General features: G+C 40.7%; 1 protein-coding gene across 1 annotated transcript in view; it reads right to left on the bottom strand.

Annotated features, from left to right (window-relative positions):
* The window catches only part of NECAB1 (N-terminal EF-hand calcium binding protein 1), a 53,634-nt gene extending 36,833 nt beyond the window's left edge, over positions 1-16,801 (bottom strand). Inside the window, exons 1-2 of the mRNA XM_035893901.1 lie at positions 16,768-16,801; positions 15,281-15,389 (exon numbers count right to left, since the gene is read on the bottom strand). Of these exons, the coding sequence (XP_035749794.1) occupies positions 15,281-15,389; positions 16,768-16,801 (143 nt within the window). The remainder of the gene's footprint in view (positions 1-15,280; positions 15,390-16,767) is intronic.
* Between the last annotated feature and the right edge of the window lie 219 nt (positions 16,802-17,020).

Here is a 17,020-nt window from a genome sequence, read left to right as displayed (position 1 = left end):
CCTTCTTGGATCTTGCTGAGGGGTGAATATTGAACGTCTGATTGCACTTAGGATTTTTTCACTTATCTTTTTAATGGGATTTTTTATTGACCTTTTAATAAAATGATGACACAGTATTATCTTAAAGTCACTTTCACCAATGCTAACTTCCATACATCTAGCTTTTATTTCACGAGGGATAGAAACAGACAGAAAGTGCAAGATCCTGGGTTGTCACAAACTTGCATGCTCAGAGCTATAACTTCTGAACACTTTTAAGTGATGACATTAATGAGATTCCCACAACTTCTATTAACTGAAGGTGACCTTATCTGCATTTGAAGAGGCCGGGTTGGACTGAAAATGCATCTTGCATCTGATTTTTCCAATGACCTTGGTGGCAGCTATAATGAAATTCATAGTCTGTAAGAATTGGTGCTGAAGCTGAGAAACTTAACTCTTAGGTTGGCAAATCATATGATGGGAAAAAGTGTCTGCGACCTCGTAAGGCTGTTCACCACAGATCCCTACGGCATCAATGATCAAATGTGCCTGACCAACCACTTCTGCAGTTCAGCAGTCGTTTTTGGAACAGTCCAGACGTCCATTCCTTGAACGCAAACTGAAACCCTGAAAGCTGGAAAATTGCCTGAGTCAAAAAGCCGTGACAGAATATGATGATGTTAAATGACAGGAGTCTGCTGTTACGGTGCCTGCTTTTTTGTTCGTTGTCCCTGCATTTTCTGCCTCTTCACATCATCTGCCCTACTGCCTTCTCTTTGTAAAAGACATTTCTGCATTTCTTAATGTACAGCTTGATAACTGTGTTTAAAGCAGCCTTTCACATTGTTAGCCAGTCAAATTCATGCTCTCTTTTCAAATTTCATATTAAAATCCATTCTGATCCTTGTTCTTTTGCAGTATCGTCAGCAGTGTGGTAGTGATATATTAAGGGAGTGGCTTGGAGGCTTTCAGTGTTGCTGTCTTCAGAACATTGCTGTTAGTCCTATTGACAGGAGTGACATGGCTGCAAACAGACTATGGGTATAAATGGAAAAGTATTTAGGTGATGAATTCATTTTCAGTTAGAATTGGGCACCTGAATAATGAGAAAATTATTGTCCAAAGAGATTTGTGCAGCAGCTTTCAGGAAGCCCGTGGCAGAACATAGAAATGACATAAAGAACGTGGCTTTCAAAAATACTGATAGTATTTCCTTCTCTATTATAAATGCCCTCTGACGCTCCATTGTTCTTGGCATCCTAAGTGAAGGGGATGCTGTTCTAGGCCAGGAAACTATAATTTGGTGTCACTGATTATTTAATTCTCTCCAAAATAATAACATGCTGCTTCAAACACAGCTGTGACCAAACCTAGACATTCTTTTTCTATATGCAAACAATTTTGAGCTCCCTGCAGGATGCTACAGAAACAATTAAAGAAGATTGGAATATATTTAACACTACAGGTGTAAGGTGCACACCAGAGGGCTGTTTCTGCAACTCAGTACACAGGTTTATAGTGGGCACCTGTTCATCATTTCAGTGGGTACGTATGCCAAGGGTGCTTCTGCTTAGACCTATAATCTGGCAATGCTGAACATGTTATTTGCAATATTTGCTGGTTGACTCGCATCCAGGCGCCAGCATTCCACTCACGATAAGCACCCGAAGCATAGGGTGCAGCCAAATGCATTCACGTCATGTCAGCATGATAATTTTTTTTAAAATTTCTGCTCTCACTTTGCTTTCTGATGACTAAATACAGTCCTTTTACATGTCTGACTTTGTGTTTAAAATGTTCTTTACCTAATAACATTAACTGTTTTTAAAGGACCTTTACAAATATGGAGCAAGTCCAGAGGAGAGCAACAAAGCTGGTGAGGGGTCTGGAGCACAAGTCTGATGAGGAGCAGCTGAGGGAACTGAGATTGTTTAGTCTGGAGAAGAGGAGGCTGAGGGGAGACCTGATCGCCCTCTACAACTGCCTGACAGGAGGCTGTAGGGAGGTGGGGGTCGGCCTCTTCTCCCTGGTAACGGGCGATAGGATGAGGGGAAATGGCCTCAAGTTACACCTGGGTAGGTTTAGGTTGGACATTAGGAAAAATTTTTTCACAGAAAGGGTTGTCAAGCATTGGAATGGGCTGCCCAGGGAAGTGGCTGAGTCCTCATCCCTGGAGGTGTTTAAAAGACAGGCGGATGAGGTGCTTAGGGACATGGTTTAGTGGTGGGAAGTCAGGGTTAGGTTAACGGTTGGACTCGATGATCTTAAAGATCTTTTCCAACCTAAAAATTCTCTGATTCTATTGTATGATTCTATGAAATACTCCACTGACCAGTCCTGATCGCTGTGAAGTTGATGATACCTGTTGCTTAGTGACAGAAACATTAGCAAATTCACTTGAACCAACTGTGGCAAAAATGCCTATTTGTGGTACCTCTGGACATGGCCCAAAATGTAGTAGTGCAAAGCAGCTGTGATCATGCTCTTGTTCTGCCCACCACAGTCAGTGGGGACTGGGGCCAGCCAGGGAGGAGGGAAGGTTAAAGCTATTCCACCCATCCACTGGTGTGAATCCACCGATCCACAGCCTCATCCATGGCCCCAACACTCTGGTATGAAAGAGAGAGGTACCCGCAGAAGATCTGCATTTTTTCCCTGGATCACAAGAAGAGCCAATGACATCCTTTCCATACAGGAATTTATATAGAGAGTGTGGACTCTGGCATCTCACACAGCTATTTTATTGAAGAATCCAGAATTATATGAAAGACTTAATGAACTAAATTTAAGAAATTCATTGCCCTGACTATCATAGTTGGAGAAGTATAACGCTTTCTTCAGATCTCTCTTCATCTTCAGATGTGAGAAGGATTTATTTCAGAGGCTTGAACCTACTCTTTTTTCAGTCCCATTTGCACGTCTCTTTGCTAAATTTGGTTTAGGGAGGAAAGTTTGAGGCTGCTAGCTCCTATTGTTACGTAGAAGCATATAATTTGTGACTGAAAGGAATTAGATAGTGCAAGGGTAACTGAACAGTCACCCATGGACAATCTCAGCCAAAAAGCTGTAAGCTCTTTGCAACACGAAAGCCTGCATACCATCCCACTTCAAGTCAGCAAGATGAGATAAGTGCTCCAACACTACAGAGGGTGTTGTGCAAAGGAGTCTTACGTGTGTACTTCCATTTTAAGGATATTCAGCTTCACAGCTCCTTTGCAACAGCAAAGAACTTTTTGTTCAGGTTTGTTAAAGCTTCTTATCAGTGGAGGCAAAACCGCCTTTTGCTATCAGTAGGATGTGGTGTTGGGACAAGCCCCGGCATTGGCCTCCTGCCAAAAGGGAGAGGAGGAAGAAGGGGCAGAAGTGGGACAGAGCTCCCGGGGCTGGTCCCTGGGGAACCAAATCTCCCACTGCCCAGAGGACACTGCTGCTCTTCATACCCAGGGCTAGCTGGACTGTGCACCTCTGGCCTTTCAAAGGCAGCAGCCAGCTGGGCTTTCTGGGCTTTGATATGGGCAGCAGGGTCACGGCTGTTTTAATGTCTCATGTTTTTCTGCACCAAATAATTGCCTTGTTTGCTTGTGCTTAGCTGCAGGCCAAGCGCTAACTTCAGAATTGTCACTTACTGCTCTGCAAGTGGCAGGACCACATGAGAGAATAAAGGGTTTTTTTCCTGACTAACAACTTGTCTGACCCCTCCTAGTCCTCTGCATTAGGCAATGATTCACTGGGATGCAACGACTACATAGCTGGCTAGCTACCTTAATCAGCCCAGCTATTACAGTTTCTGTGTTGCTAAAAGAGTCTAATAATACTATTAAAAGTTGCAGTGCATGCTAAAATCTGTAGAGAACTGTAGAAGGGCTGCAGAGCTATGATTTTTTAGCGGAGTCTGAATGACACCGACCTAAACGAGGAGATGAGAAGCAACATCATGGTGGCTTTTTTGCCACAAGGAGCAAATTTCAGAGTTTTCACCCCATAGAAGATGATAATGTTTCAGCTTCTGCTTTTATCCCAAAATGATTTTATTTTTTTTTTAACTGAGATTAAATTATTTGTTGCTACACAAAACAAAATGTTTATTTTGGTTTATAAACTCCTTGGCAATGCACATGTTGATAGAGATACCAAAACTGCTGTGGTTGTCTGGGAAACCCAGATTATGGAAGGGACTAGGCCCTCAGACTACACCTACCATTAAGCAATGAGCTCGCTGCTAGGAAGCCAGTGTCATCTTCTGAAGAACTGAACTGGAATGAAACGTTGTAGGTCAGCTCCATTTAGGTCAATGCAATTGAAACTACTCATTACTGTTTGATTTTCCCAGTGTGAACGAGTCTCATTTTTTCTGCAGAAAGCTGAATTTCCCATTAAAAATAATCATTCATACGGAAAATTTCCAAGCAACGCTATTTGCAGCTTGTCTGTCTGACCAGAGGATCTGTTAGCATCAGGACTGTGTAAATCATTCTCAGGAACTTGTTTTGTTCAGTCATGAAATACTAAACTGTATAATGAGCTCATTCTGACCAGTATCTTGCCTTTTTCTCTGTACTTCATTTCCAGGATGATTTCTGTAGGTATTCTCTTGAAAAATCAGAGAGTTAAAGCCAATAGCTGCAATTACATCCCTTAAAGAGTAGCAAACACTGATGTCAGTACTGCACCATGTGCCTGAAATTCTCATTTAATCTAAAAGATCTAGTTTTAAAAAAATTATCAAAACCCAATATATTATTTTCCTCCTGCAATTTTTTTGCATTCAGTAATTCCTTTTTAGAAAAAAACCACTTTTCACTTACCTGCAGTTCACCTAACTAAAGAGCCTGCCTGTATCTCATGTTGTTTTTAATAAATTTTTTTCCTCATTGTACTTCAAAGTTCATTTTTTTTCTGTGTATTTGTATTGAACCATGATAAATCGCAATAGCATGAGACTAAAATATGCCTTCCAACTGAAACAAAAGAAAACCAGGCACAGATAATTACTATCCTTAGACTACCATTAAACTACTGAGGATTTGTGATTATTATCTTTTCAACCAGAGGCTTGAGGAAGCACTGTGGTCCCATACAACATGCAATTACAGTGCACAGCACTGGACTGCAGGCTAATGCAGTCGGATGGGTTCCCGTGATTGCACGGATAATGCTAACCAACCTCTTGCTCTTAGATATCAAATTGGCATAGTTTTGGAGTTTTCTATTTGGGCAGATGACGTCAGCATTTCTCTTTTGACCCAAGGGAGGAACCAGGACTCTGCTACTGAAGACCTTGGCAGGTGGCAGGGAGGTAGATTCAATCTGGGGCTGAGTCCTAAAGGTAGATGGCCATATGTACGCTGGGTGTCCATCCTCTGCTGCCAGGCAAAGGAGCTCCAGTGTATTCCACGGAGTTGGGGGGTTTTCAGTAGACCAGCTAGCAGGAGCCTGAGTAGTTAGATATAACATAGGCATCTGATGTTGTTTCAGATGCTCTATCACTTCTCCCACTACCCATGTCCCAACTGCTTCTCCTGTGTTGTCCTGTCCGCCTTGGGCTGATGTCTCAGATGAGAGCATCTTAAATGCCTTATGCTTGGGCAACAGTGCTGAAGCCAGTGGAAGCAGAATTACTTCTTAGGTGCCAGTGACTTCATTGACTATGAGGGAGCCTTACACCCTGCTGACACATACACCTGCAAGTGTAGATGTGTCTCCATAGTGCCAAGTCCCATCCCTACATGTGCAGTACATGCAGCATGACAGACTCTCCCAAATGCTGAGCACAAGCTCAGTGCTGCAGGTGGCCGAGACTCTCAGGTCCTCATCAAGCTCAACTCTAGCTTGTGCACAGTTTATCTTTAACTTGTGCCGCACAGAAAGGCTTAATGGGACCTTCCTACCTTTGGGAGGTTGCTTGTGCCCCAGGTCTGCCTCAATAGTTCTAGCATCCCTCCTACCTCGTAACTGATGTCCTGGCTGAGGACTTCATTTTACCAATGAGAAAAGTGAGAAAAACAAGTCTGATTCCCCACTGAGTCATATGAGTCTGTAATCAGTGAAGCATTTATCGCACTATCTCTCCGGCAGTGCTGCAGACTGAATCCCCTTGAGATCCTCTACATATCTCTTAGTTTGTAACCTTGCCAAATCTTCTTGTTATCTTCTGACACCTTTTCCCTGAGGATGCCATTATGCAAAAACAATTTCCATGAAAGTTATGAGTGTGGGGAGGGAAGGGACAAGGGTAAGAGTAAAAGGGACATTTACATTTGCAATGACTGCTAAAACCTATTCACTAAACTGTTAACCATGTCAAGGATTCTTATTCTGCTGAAACATGGGCTTGTCAGAGTTGATATTAAAATTAAGCAGGGGCAGATTTGCCAGGGAAATGAGCTGTAAAAGTATTCACCCCATAAGCCACAAATTTCAAACTTTTCTTGCATAATTCTCTCCATGTATAAAAAGACCTGCACTGCTGATACTTTTCTCTACTTTCAGTTCAGTTATTCAGGCAATAACACACGTAAACAAAACAACTATATTGCCGCAGAACTACCTCCTCTGAAGCTGAACTCTGCTGCAACACTGCCTTGCATACAAGCTATTTAGCATTCAGTAAAGGCAGATGTGAAGTCCAGGTAATGCAATCTATTAATTGTTCAGAGCATGCTAACCCCACAAATTAGGGTTTTCTGAGTTGGGGTAACTGGGAGTTTAAATATCTTCTTCTTCAGCAATATTACAACCCCTAGGCAGCTGCACTGAACATACACACGCATTGGACTTAAAAACCAGATGAGAGCTCATAGAAATGTTAAGATACAAACTAGGTAATAGGGATGACACACACATTATTAAAGTACTTAAAATATCAAGTTTACAATAAAAATATGACTTTTGATCCTGATTAGGTGCAAATATGGGAGGAAGAAGATCTTCAGATTTGGATTTGAGGTATACATTATGATTCAGTGATTCAGAAGGGCCAAGAAATGAAATAGCAATGGAAATAATATGAAAAAATTCTCCAATATTTTTCAAATGGAAAGTCAGCAAAGCCAGTCACGTTCCAAGATTCTTCTCCCTATTTAATCTGTAAAATATTCTTGTGCTCCAATATGCTCCTAAAAATAGTGCTTAGGAGAATAAGATAAGAAACACAATACTTAAAGCTGCAAGATAGCTCCACTCTTCTCTCCTCAGCCTTAAACTTGTCAGATACAGCCTTTGTAGAAGTCTGCAATTTTTGAAAACATAAAACATTTCTTATAGTTAACATGACCAGCTGATTTCTGTCTTCAGGTGGCTTTGAGCATCAGTCCCCGATAGCCTTTGCCTTGAGCTGTGTGTATGGATTTACACTCATGCCATGATAGTACAGATTGCTACGCAACCAAAATGAGTGTTTCACATTCACTTGATAGGGGAGTTAATAAGCAGGATGCTCCAAGACAGCAGAGCATGCAGGTCTTCATCTTCAAAATTACTTCAGCTGTGTCCTGCAGACCATGTCCTCCATCAGCTGTGTGTTGCCACCCTCCTTGTCAGCCCCAGGAAGGACTTCTGGTGCCTTTGTGCATTTGCATTTGCTGCCAACACCCTTCCCATTGCTCCCATCAGCCCTGAAGAGCCTCGCTGAGTACTGTGTAGTTTGGAGCTCAGGTTGTGGGGGAAAAGAGGGGTGAGGAACCACGCTGGGTTTCCTTCACCCCCTCAAAACTCCTCCAGAAAGGCTAACTCAGAATTCAAGTAGAGTGTGTTGAGTTTTTTTGAGGTCTCAGTACAAGCACTGACAAGCTCCCAACTATGACATTACAGATGTATAACACAGATGTCATGTCAAATATGTGTCAAATCAGGAGCAAAGATAAGCTCTTCCTCTTGTTCCTTCCCTGCTCACAACGATGCCCTCATGTTGGTGTAACTCATACTGTGGTGGCTTGGCTCCTACTCAACACACTCTGGGGATCTACCTTGGCCTCCTGATACCTGCAACAGAGCTTAAGATGTTGCCCAGGTGTATATAGTGTGCTTATTTCTGGCCTATTTGCAAAACACTTAAACCATTACGAATAAGGGGAAAAGGATCATTGTACCACCCTAGGTTGAAGCTTAAGTCTTTAATAATCACTGCTCTTGATTTCTTGCCTATATGTTTTTTTAAGGGTCTTCAAATACAAGACAGTGCTTTGCAGTAGGTGCATGTGCTAAGTGCATGGTAGGAAACAAGAACCTGGAGACCCGGCTGTAACAGCCCAGACCTAATCACTGCTACATCAGTGTGAAGACTTTTCTTACACTGACGGAGTGAAGGCATCTGAGTGGGCACTCTCTGTAACAGCTTCTTTATGCTATTTAATTGTATGTGATTGAACAGGGATTTCCCAAAAGTTTCACAAGATCCTGGAAAGCAGAAATAGAAGTGACTTTCAGTGGAAGTCAAATGCCTAACTGGCTTTAAGCTTCAGTAAGAGGCAATGACAATACTAGAAACTGTATTTAAGTAAGAATAGATCACTGCTACCCCCCTAAAGCAGTCACCTTGTGCTAATTACGTATCAGGAATGCTACTTGTATGGCCTAATCAAAGCATTCTACTGTCTTTTTATGTAGCTTTTGAAGCATAGTATCTCTGAATAATCAGAAATTGCTTGTTTTACTGAAGAATGTTAAAATTCATTTAACTTATGGATTAATTCTTGGTATTATCTCCCTGACTTCATTAACAAACAGGAGACTGGCATTCACTGAGTCACCATGGTGGCCCATTGGTCCCGTGTCCTCTTGCTTCTTTGTGATTATAGGAGGCTTTAAAAAAAAAAAAACAACTTACGTTAAGGCCCTGTGAACAGGTATGAACTAGTGTGTCCATGGGGGGAATTTCTGTGTAACTCCATGTATCTAGCAGTTGGCCTATAAACTAATTATTGTATTGGCTTATGGTTCAGTTGACGGAAAACCCTGCCACAATTTTAATTGTTTACAATTTATCTTCTTGATTGCCAGTTCTCGCAAATATAATTCTTGTATTAAAACACCTTTAAGAAAGGTAAACCATTGTAGCAGTACTAAAATATGGGAAAAATAACTTCCTTTTTGCATGGACATACTACTTCACCTAATTTGGTTGTGTGGATAGTGATAGCATCATTATTAATCTGTCATAGCTGGTATACATTAACTTATACATTTGTTCCTGGCTATATCAAAAGGAAAAAGGAATGGAAGTTAAAAAAATCGGGCAATCAGTTTGTACAGAGTGTCTTTAATAGTATTTATTTAATATTTAAAATGTTATAAAAAGGTAATGTAAATTTACAGGCTGCCCAGAGGTGTTGTGGAGTCTCCTTCTTTGGAGATATTCAAAACGTGTCTGGCCAATGTCTTGTGCAATCTGCTCCGGGTGAACCTGCTTTAGCAGGAGGGTTGGACTGGATGATCTTTGGAGGTCCCTTCCAAGCCCTGCCATTCTGTGATTCTGTGATTCTGTGATTTTGTGAAATAGGAAAAAATAGCCAGTTATTCATAAATTGCAAAATATATGTCCAAATGATGTACTGAGGAAAGATCCTTAGCTAATGCAAATTTTCAGTAAAAGCAATGATCTGCCCTGAATGAATAACCTGTACTTTAGGGTCTAGATATATTTTAAATATAAATTCATTATGGCATAATAAGCTCCTATTCAACCTATCTCTTGGAAACTTTATGCGGTGGTAACGAATTCCTACTCATCTTTTTTCCTGGTGATTATGGTCACTGCAGCACCAATTGACTCTTCTTTTACTTTGTAAAAAGATAACACCTCTCTGCACCAAATAGCAAGGTGCAGAGATCACAGTCAGTTAGGCAGACGCAACCTTAATTACTGGGAAGTTAAACCCCCTACTATTTGCCCTGCTATCACATTGAAAATGGTAATTCTCATTTTAGAAGTCTTCCATAGACTATCTATCTGCTTTGTAACAGGTATGTTACGTTAGCTTGGCTTGGTCTTTTAAAAAGTTAAATAATTTTCTAAATCTTTCTTCAACAGGACTGACATTAGGACAGGAGTTTTCAATACCTGGTTAATTTAGTTCCCTTAAAAATGTTAAGCCAGTGTAAGTCTTTTAATATTTTTTTGAAAGATTGCAGCAGAGCTGAGAAGGGAATTCAGATTTCCTGAGCTCATGGCCCACGGATATCACCCCAAGGCCACCTCTCTTTTTATCTTCAGGCTTTGAAGTACAAAGACTCATGCACACAGACAGTGAGGTTTTGAATGCTGGCAGAACTAAAAGATTTAATGCAGGTGGAAACAACCCAAAGTCTGCTCTTGTGACAAGCTGGGCATGAAATCTTCAGATACTCTAAGAAATGATCTAGCAGATCATGACACGCTTCCCTAGCCATCTGTCCTGGGCATTTACTTGTAGTGTAAATCACTGCATAATCTTAATGCTTACAAAATATTCCTGGGATAGGGAACTACAGTCTGCATTTTATAAATAGTGAAGAAGAAAGCAGATAAATGATTTGTCTGGAGTTTGACAGAGTCTGTATTTTAACTGGATAAGAGAGACAAAAGAATCTTCTCCTACCAGATACACAACTGAGTAGAATTTCTCCCTCTCCTACTAAAAACCAGCCATAAGCTATTTGGGAATTATAGGCACAAACCATGATTTTAATTTCATTCCCTTGGGTAATTTGCAAGTGCAAACATCACAAAATAGGTGGTTTGGGGATTGTTTGATTTGTATGTGATTCTCTTAATGCTTCTATTACAAAACTTCCCAAGGTTCAATGAACATTTTGCTACTTCTTTTCGCAGCTGGTTAATTCGAGACATTTTACATAATCTGTCCTTTTCAGCAAATGCCAGTGAGTAAAGTTTTTACCTCCTTACTATATCTGCTTCAGGTGATTTTTGCTGGAAAGCTGTACTAACAAGGAATTTATATTACGCTGTCCAAGCTGTCTGTCTTTGCTATATCTATCTGACATTTGGCATGCTCCATCTTGCTGCCTGCCTGATGACAGGGCACTCAAAAGCTTTCAAAGATGCTAAGGGAAAGCCTTTCAAATGTATTTGCTTCTGTTAAAGAGAAAGATCAAGCAGTGTAGAATACTTTTCGTCTGCAAAGTCAGGCACGAACATTTAACCAGTCAAAGACCTTATGAAAAAACCTACTCAAAAAGATTCTTGTTGCTGTTTTAAATCTAAACTTTAAGCATGTTTTCTTATTATCTATACCTAGGTTCTACTCTAGAACAAATATTAGCCAGTCAATAGAAAGCACCCTTTCTTCTGGTTGGAAAAGGTAATTTAGTAGGTGTTCTTAGTCTTCCACTTGTTCAGTCCCCTGAAATACATGAAAATACAATCTTCACAGTACATATTCTCTGTGACTTTTGTGCCCTGCTTTTTGCCAGGCTTTTCCTGGACAGTGAGAATGATCTCTCCCTTAGATGACTGCTGTGCCAGTTTCATTACAAGTTCTCAGCTAATAACTGTTGCATTTGACAAAGTTGCACCTATCCTTCAGGTATACCTATCTCCCAGGAGGAAAAACGTGATGTTATTCTCACTTTTCTACATATTTTTCAGGTCCTGATAATACCTGCTAAAGAGAAAAAGGTTTACAAATAATAAAAAAATTACAAATAAAAAAAAAAAAGCTTTACAAATAAAAAGAAAGGAAAAATAGATGTAGAACATCTACCCTTTTTCTTAGAAATCTTATATAGTCGTCAAGGATATTTGCCCTTATCAGGATGCTCCCTGACAAATGCAGGCAAATAGAATCATGGTAAAATAAAACCACTCTCATGCAGACGTGTGGTACACATGAGGAAGACCAAAGCTGTAGGAATGAGTTTTTGGCTCTGAAATGAGTCTTTGCCTCTGGGTTAAAAATTTGCATGAAGGCCCTTAATCTGCTAAGCAAATTCCCATGGTGTTCTAAGAAGCATGTGATTAATTTTGCTAGGATTAGGTAGACTGTGTGTATTGCATTTGTTGAAGATCATATTTGTTTCTCAGTCTTTTCCACTGATTTTAAGAAACCTGAGGAAATTAAAATGTTACACTTATTTTTTTCGGTACACAGTACCTATTCATTTAACAGTATTTCTGCAACCTTCTGCTTTGAATTTCTAGCACATAAGTACTTTTGATAAATTAGGGAAATTAGGGAAATAATGACAGCCTTCTCTTTTCTTATGATAGGAGGTAACCTGTTGGTATTTCTTCTCCTGTGTTGTCCGTTAAGGAGAATGATGCATCTGGGAAACCTGTTTCTCTGTTGCATCCTAGTACCAAAAGCCTTCAACACAGGGTGTTTTACTGAATGCTTTAGGATGGCCTTGGGATTAGGAGTCCAATTCCATACTTCCATTTTGTGCTGGTTAAAATCTAATGATTCTGGAGAAGTTTTGCCTGATTTATAGAAACATAAGTGAGATCAGAGCTGAAAAACAAATCCACGGAGTTATTTAGGCATTTATTCCCAGGGGATATAGTCCTCTGTTTATATGAATTAGGTGCCTGTGTGAATGCTTTTATGAGTACAGAGAGCAGATCTAAAAGAGGATTCCTAACTGTAGGCATTTCATGGCTCCATATAATCACACAGACAATATTGTTCATGAACAGAACTTCATACATGTTTATAAAAAAGCAACCAAGCTCTTAAGACAGCAAAGAAATGTGGTTCTGCATATATTCTGTATATTTAAATGGCTTGAAATAAGCAACGCTTTAAATAGTTAATATCTGAATTCATTTAACTATTGATTTTTTACAAAAAAGATTTGTATATAGGGTAATGAAAACCTAGAAACTTTTTCAAAATTTTGATGTTTATCTTTCTGGAAGTTGTTCATAAAAGTTCATAAATTGAGATACATGTTGCCTAGCATAAACTGGTACAATATTGACCAGATTTCAGACTTCAGATGATTTCTTTTTTCATACTTTCTGGAACAGGTGAAGTTGGTTAATAATTCTATCTAGATTGGAGGGAGGCAAAATTTGTAAGTAGATAGAATATATTAATTAGACTAGCTCATGACTGTGGAAAAAATGGACAAGCTTCCAAGCACACAAGGCCTTCAGTGAGGCTTCTTCAGAAGAATGACCTTTGAGATGGTTCCCAAAAAAACCTTTGGCTGGACTTCCAGGCCTTCTGCTGCAAGGGTAGCTGCCATGTCAATGGCCAGGATCACGCCTGGTCATTGACAGGCCACCAGGGTGATGGGCCTGGGATCACGTCAGCATTTGGGGCTACTGATGCACAACTGTCATGGCAATTGGGTGTTTGCAGAGGAGGACCAGCAGAAGCTGCGAAAAAGGAAAGGAAGGAGGGGTGTAATGCTGTGACACAGACATCCAAAGGAGAAAAAGCCATATGAGAGTCACTGTCAGGAAGAACTGGCCAAGGGGAAAGGCCTGTCTAGAGCTACCTGGGGTAAGATGCAAGTCCTAAATTATTAAGGTGATTGCCAAATTCATGTGTCTGAGGAGCAAGGCTACTAACATCTCACTATGAGTTAGAGTCTTGATGTTTACAAAGTAGATTAATTGCAAAATCACAGCCTGTTGGTTTTGTTTTCCTGTGGAAGGCAAAAAACCCCACAGACAACAGCAGAGTTTGGCACTGGATGAGATAAGGTCCTGTTACACTGCTCCTACCTTTTCTTACAGTAAACATAGGAAGCAGGGCTGTGATAGCATCTGAATATTGTTGCTCCACTGTATGCAGCTGAGAAAAGCAACACTGACTTACTGTGTACTCGCTCCTTGTAACCAGAACCACAACCCACGCTACATGATTACCACATGATGTCTTCATAACCTCTTAGCAAAAGCAATGAATGGCCTCTCCTCAGGACATTCCCTACCCCAGGAACAGTCCTGTTTAAAAACCACTAGCTTAGAAACACCCTCCTAATTAAGAGTAAATGGGAGACCTGCTGTGAAAAACTACTGGTGGCTAGAAGGCAAATAAAAAGGAAATTCATTCCCTTCTTCAGTCAAAATCATAGGACGAATGAGGTTGGAAGGGACCTCTAGAGGTCATCTGGTCCAATCCCCCTGCTCAAGCTGAGCCACCTAGAGCCAGCTGCCCAGGACAGTGCCCAGACAACTTTTGAATATCTCCAAGGATGGAGACTACACAACCTTTCTGGGCAACTTGTGCCAATGCTTGGTCACCCTCGCAGTAAAAAAAGTGTGTCCTGATATTCAGAGGTAACCACTTGTGTTTAGGTTTGTGCCCAACGCCTCTGATCTTGTCACTGGGCACCACTGAAAAGAGCCTGGCTCCTTCCTCTTTGCACCCTCCCTTCAGGTATTTATATACATTGGTAAAGTTCTGCTGAGCCTTCTCTTCCCCAGGCTAAACAGTCTCAGCTCTCTCAGCCTTTCCTCATGTGTGAGGTGCACCAGTTCCTTAATCATCTTTGTGGCCCTTCATTGGAGTCTCTCCAGCATGTCCATGCCTCTCTTGTACTGAGGAGCCCAGAACTGGACCCAGCACTCCCAGGTGTGGCCTCGCCAGTGTTGAGTAGAGGAGAAGGATCACCTCCCTTGACCTGCTGGCAATATTTTCTTTAATGCAGCCCAGGATACTATTTGCCTTCTTTGCTGCAAGGGCACATTGTTAGCTCATGTTCAACCTGGTGTCCACCCCATGTCCTTTTCTGCCAAGCTGCTTTCCAGGTGGGTGGCCCACAGCATATATTGGTGCATAGGGTTGTTCTTCCCCAGATGCAGGACTTTGCAATTCTCCTTGTTGAACTTCATGAAGTTCCTGTCAGGTCAGTTCCCTGTGGCCTTGTTAAGCCTGACCTTAATGGGGATATCCAAACAGTCTAAGGAACAGCACCGACACAATTAGCAGCACCAGAAAGGATGCCTTTTTCTGTTCCTTACTATATATGATTGCTTAATTTATTTTTTTTCTTGGTTAACATCTGGTCCAAGTATTCACCTCATGTAATGAATTAGCAAAGTGGGATCAAGAACTGAGGAACTCATATTTAAGCTTGAAGGAGCCCCTTTTCCTTACTATCATGGGTGGGGAACATAGAAGGCACCCAGTTTCCACCTTGTGTTCTCAGTACCCAAATCACATTTATTAGAACATGCAGATATTTCTACAAGGTTTAAAAACACTTCACTTGTACAGTTTAGAGCCATATGACACAGCCTAGTTTCCCTGAAGCAGCTTTCTTCTTAGATTTGTTTTCTAAAATCAGCCTGATGTCTTTTTTCTGTTCTCAGGTACAGAGAGTAGCACTGTAAGAAGGGGGCACTTACTCAGTATTGTGTGTATCAATGGTGTGAAAAAGTTCATGCAGCTCTTCTCCACTCAGAACTCCATCAGCAAAGTAAGCTTTGAATTCGTCAAAGGACAGTTTTCCATCATCTGAAACAATGCAGAAATGAAAAGTGCCTTAATTTCATTTATGGTTTTGCTTGTTTACTTCATGCAGTAGAAGAAGAAACTACTAAAACCCTCTAGCTCTTCAGATTGAATGTAGAAACTTTACATATTTGATCAAGACACATAAAGAACATGATGCCAAATGCATCAGCTGTTGTACCAGAGTTCTCAGTTTGCCTGTTAATTCTGTTATTCTTCCTTCTCATTATCTTTGATAATTTGGATTTGGTAAGTCTCTACTGACAAACACATCAAAACAGTCCTGCCTTTGCCCTGATTCCATTCACTGTGGCTTCTCCCCATCCTGCCCCACACTTCCCCTGTTTGCTCCCTGCCCATGTCCTCGCCTCTGCATGGAAGATCAGTGACCTCCTGAGACTGAGCGGGACAGAGAAAATCCAGGGGAATGCAAAAGCAAACATTTGTTGAAGGAACATACTTGTTCAATGAAAGTTTCTTTAGCTGTCTAGAGCTATCTATTTCCCTTTCCTTTTCATCCTCTTTTTTTCCTCTGCTCCCTGCCTCCCACATGGGAGACTGAGACTTGAGTGCACAATTCAGTAGTAGCGGGGGTCTGACCCTGGCTCTCCTCTCTAGCTAAGGACACTAATCAATACACTGCACTGGTTTGCAGCAAATTAATTCTCTCTTTCTTCATAAAATACATCTTTCTCAAAAAGCTCTATGCTTGGTGTGTAATTAACAAATTTTAAAAAAGGTTTGACTTTCATGGAATAGGAAGCCAGCTTTCTGTCCTCTTCCACTGGAAAGAATTTTATCTTGTTTTCTTAGTCAGCATAGAAGACAATAGATTTCTATTTGCCAGCATATAATTCATCTGGAGATTACACCAAAACATGGGAATGAAAAAACTGGTTTGGACATATATCCATAGACAGTCAAAATCCTCAGATGCATTTTCAGATAGAATTTGAATTGGCCACTTAATATACAGTGAAGCCCAACTATGAATACATTGACTTTATTTTCTACGTATCTGCTGTTCTCATTTGTTTGGGACAAAACCAATCATCACCACATGGGTCCTGATCATCTTCAGTAACATGTTCCTGTAGTTAGGAAGTGTCTGCAGGACTAATGGGACTCAGAAGGAGGGGAAGTACCATATGATAACATTTAGAAGAACAGTAATGGGATGTACATTAATTCAAGAGGAGAAAGTCCTCATTACAATCTCTACTACATTATTTGATGGAATCTGTTTCACCTGTTTCTTAAGTTAGTTTTAATTATAGCAAGACCTTGACTACATGAGGCAAAATCTTTGAGATGAGATGTGTTAAGTAGATTAATTCATCTGGTATTTTCAGGATATTACCATGTCAGATTGAGGCTCTACCCTCCTTTTGTCGGATCAAACTCTGCACAACCATCTATGCTTTCTAAAGGGTATTCCAATAACTACTACAGCATTTCGTTGAAGAAGGGATCATACTTGTATCTCACCTCACTTATGCATGTCTGATAATCCCGGAGAAGTTTCTATACTGCAGATTTTCCATGCTTTTTTTTATTATTAGTGACATCAGAAATTGATAAAATATGCTGCAATTCAGACAGCCCCTCCCACCCACAGGGTGGCCATGGTTATA

Source organism: Egretta garzetta, unplaced genomic scaffold, assembly GCF_000687185.1.
Source record: "Egretta garzetta isolate BGI_Z169 unplaced genomic scaffold, ASM68718v1 scaffold154, whole genome shotgun sequence".
NCBI lineage: Eukaryota > Metazoa > Chordata > Aves > Pelecaniformes > Ardeidae > Egretta > Egretta garzetta.
The sequence above is the reverse complement of the archived record's forward strand: the minus strand, read 5'-3'. Positions and strand labels throughout refer to the sequence as shown.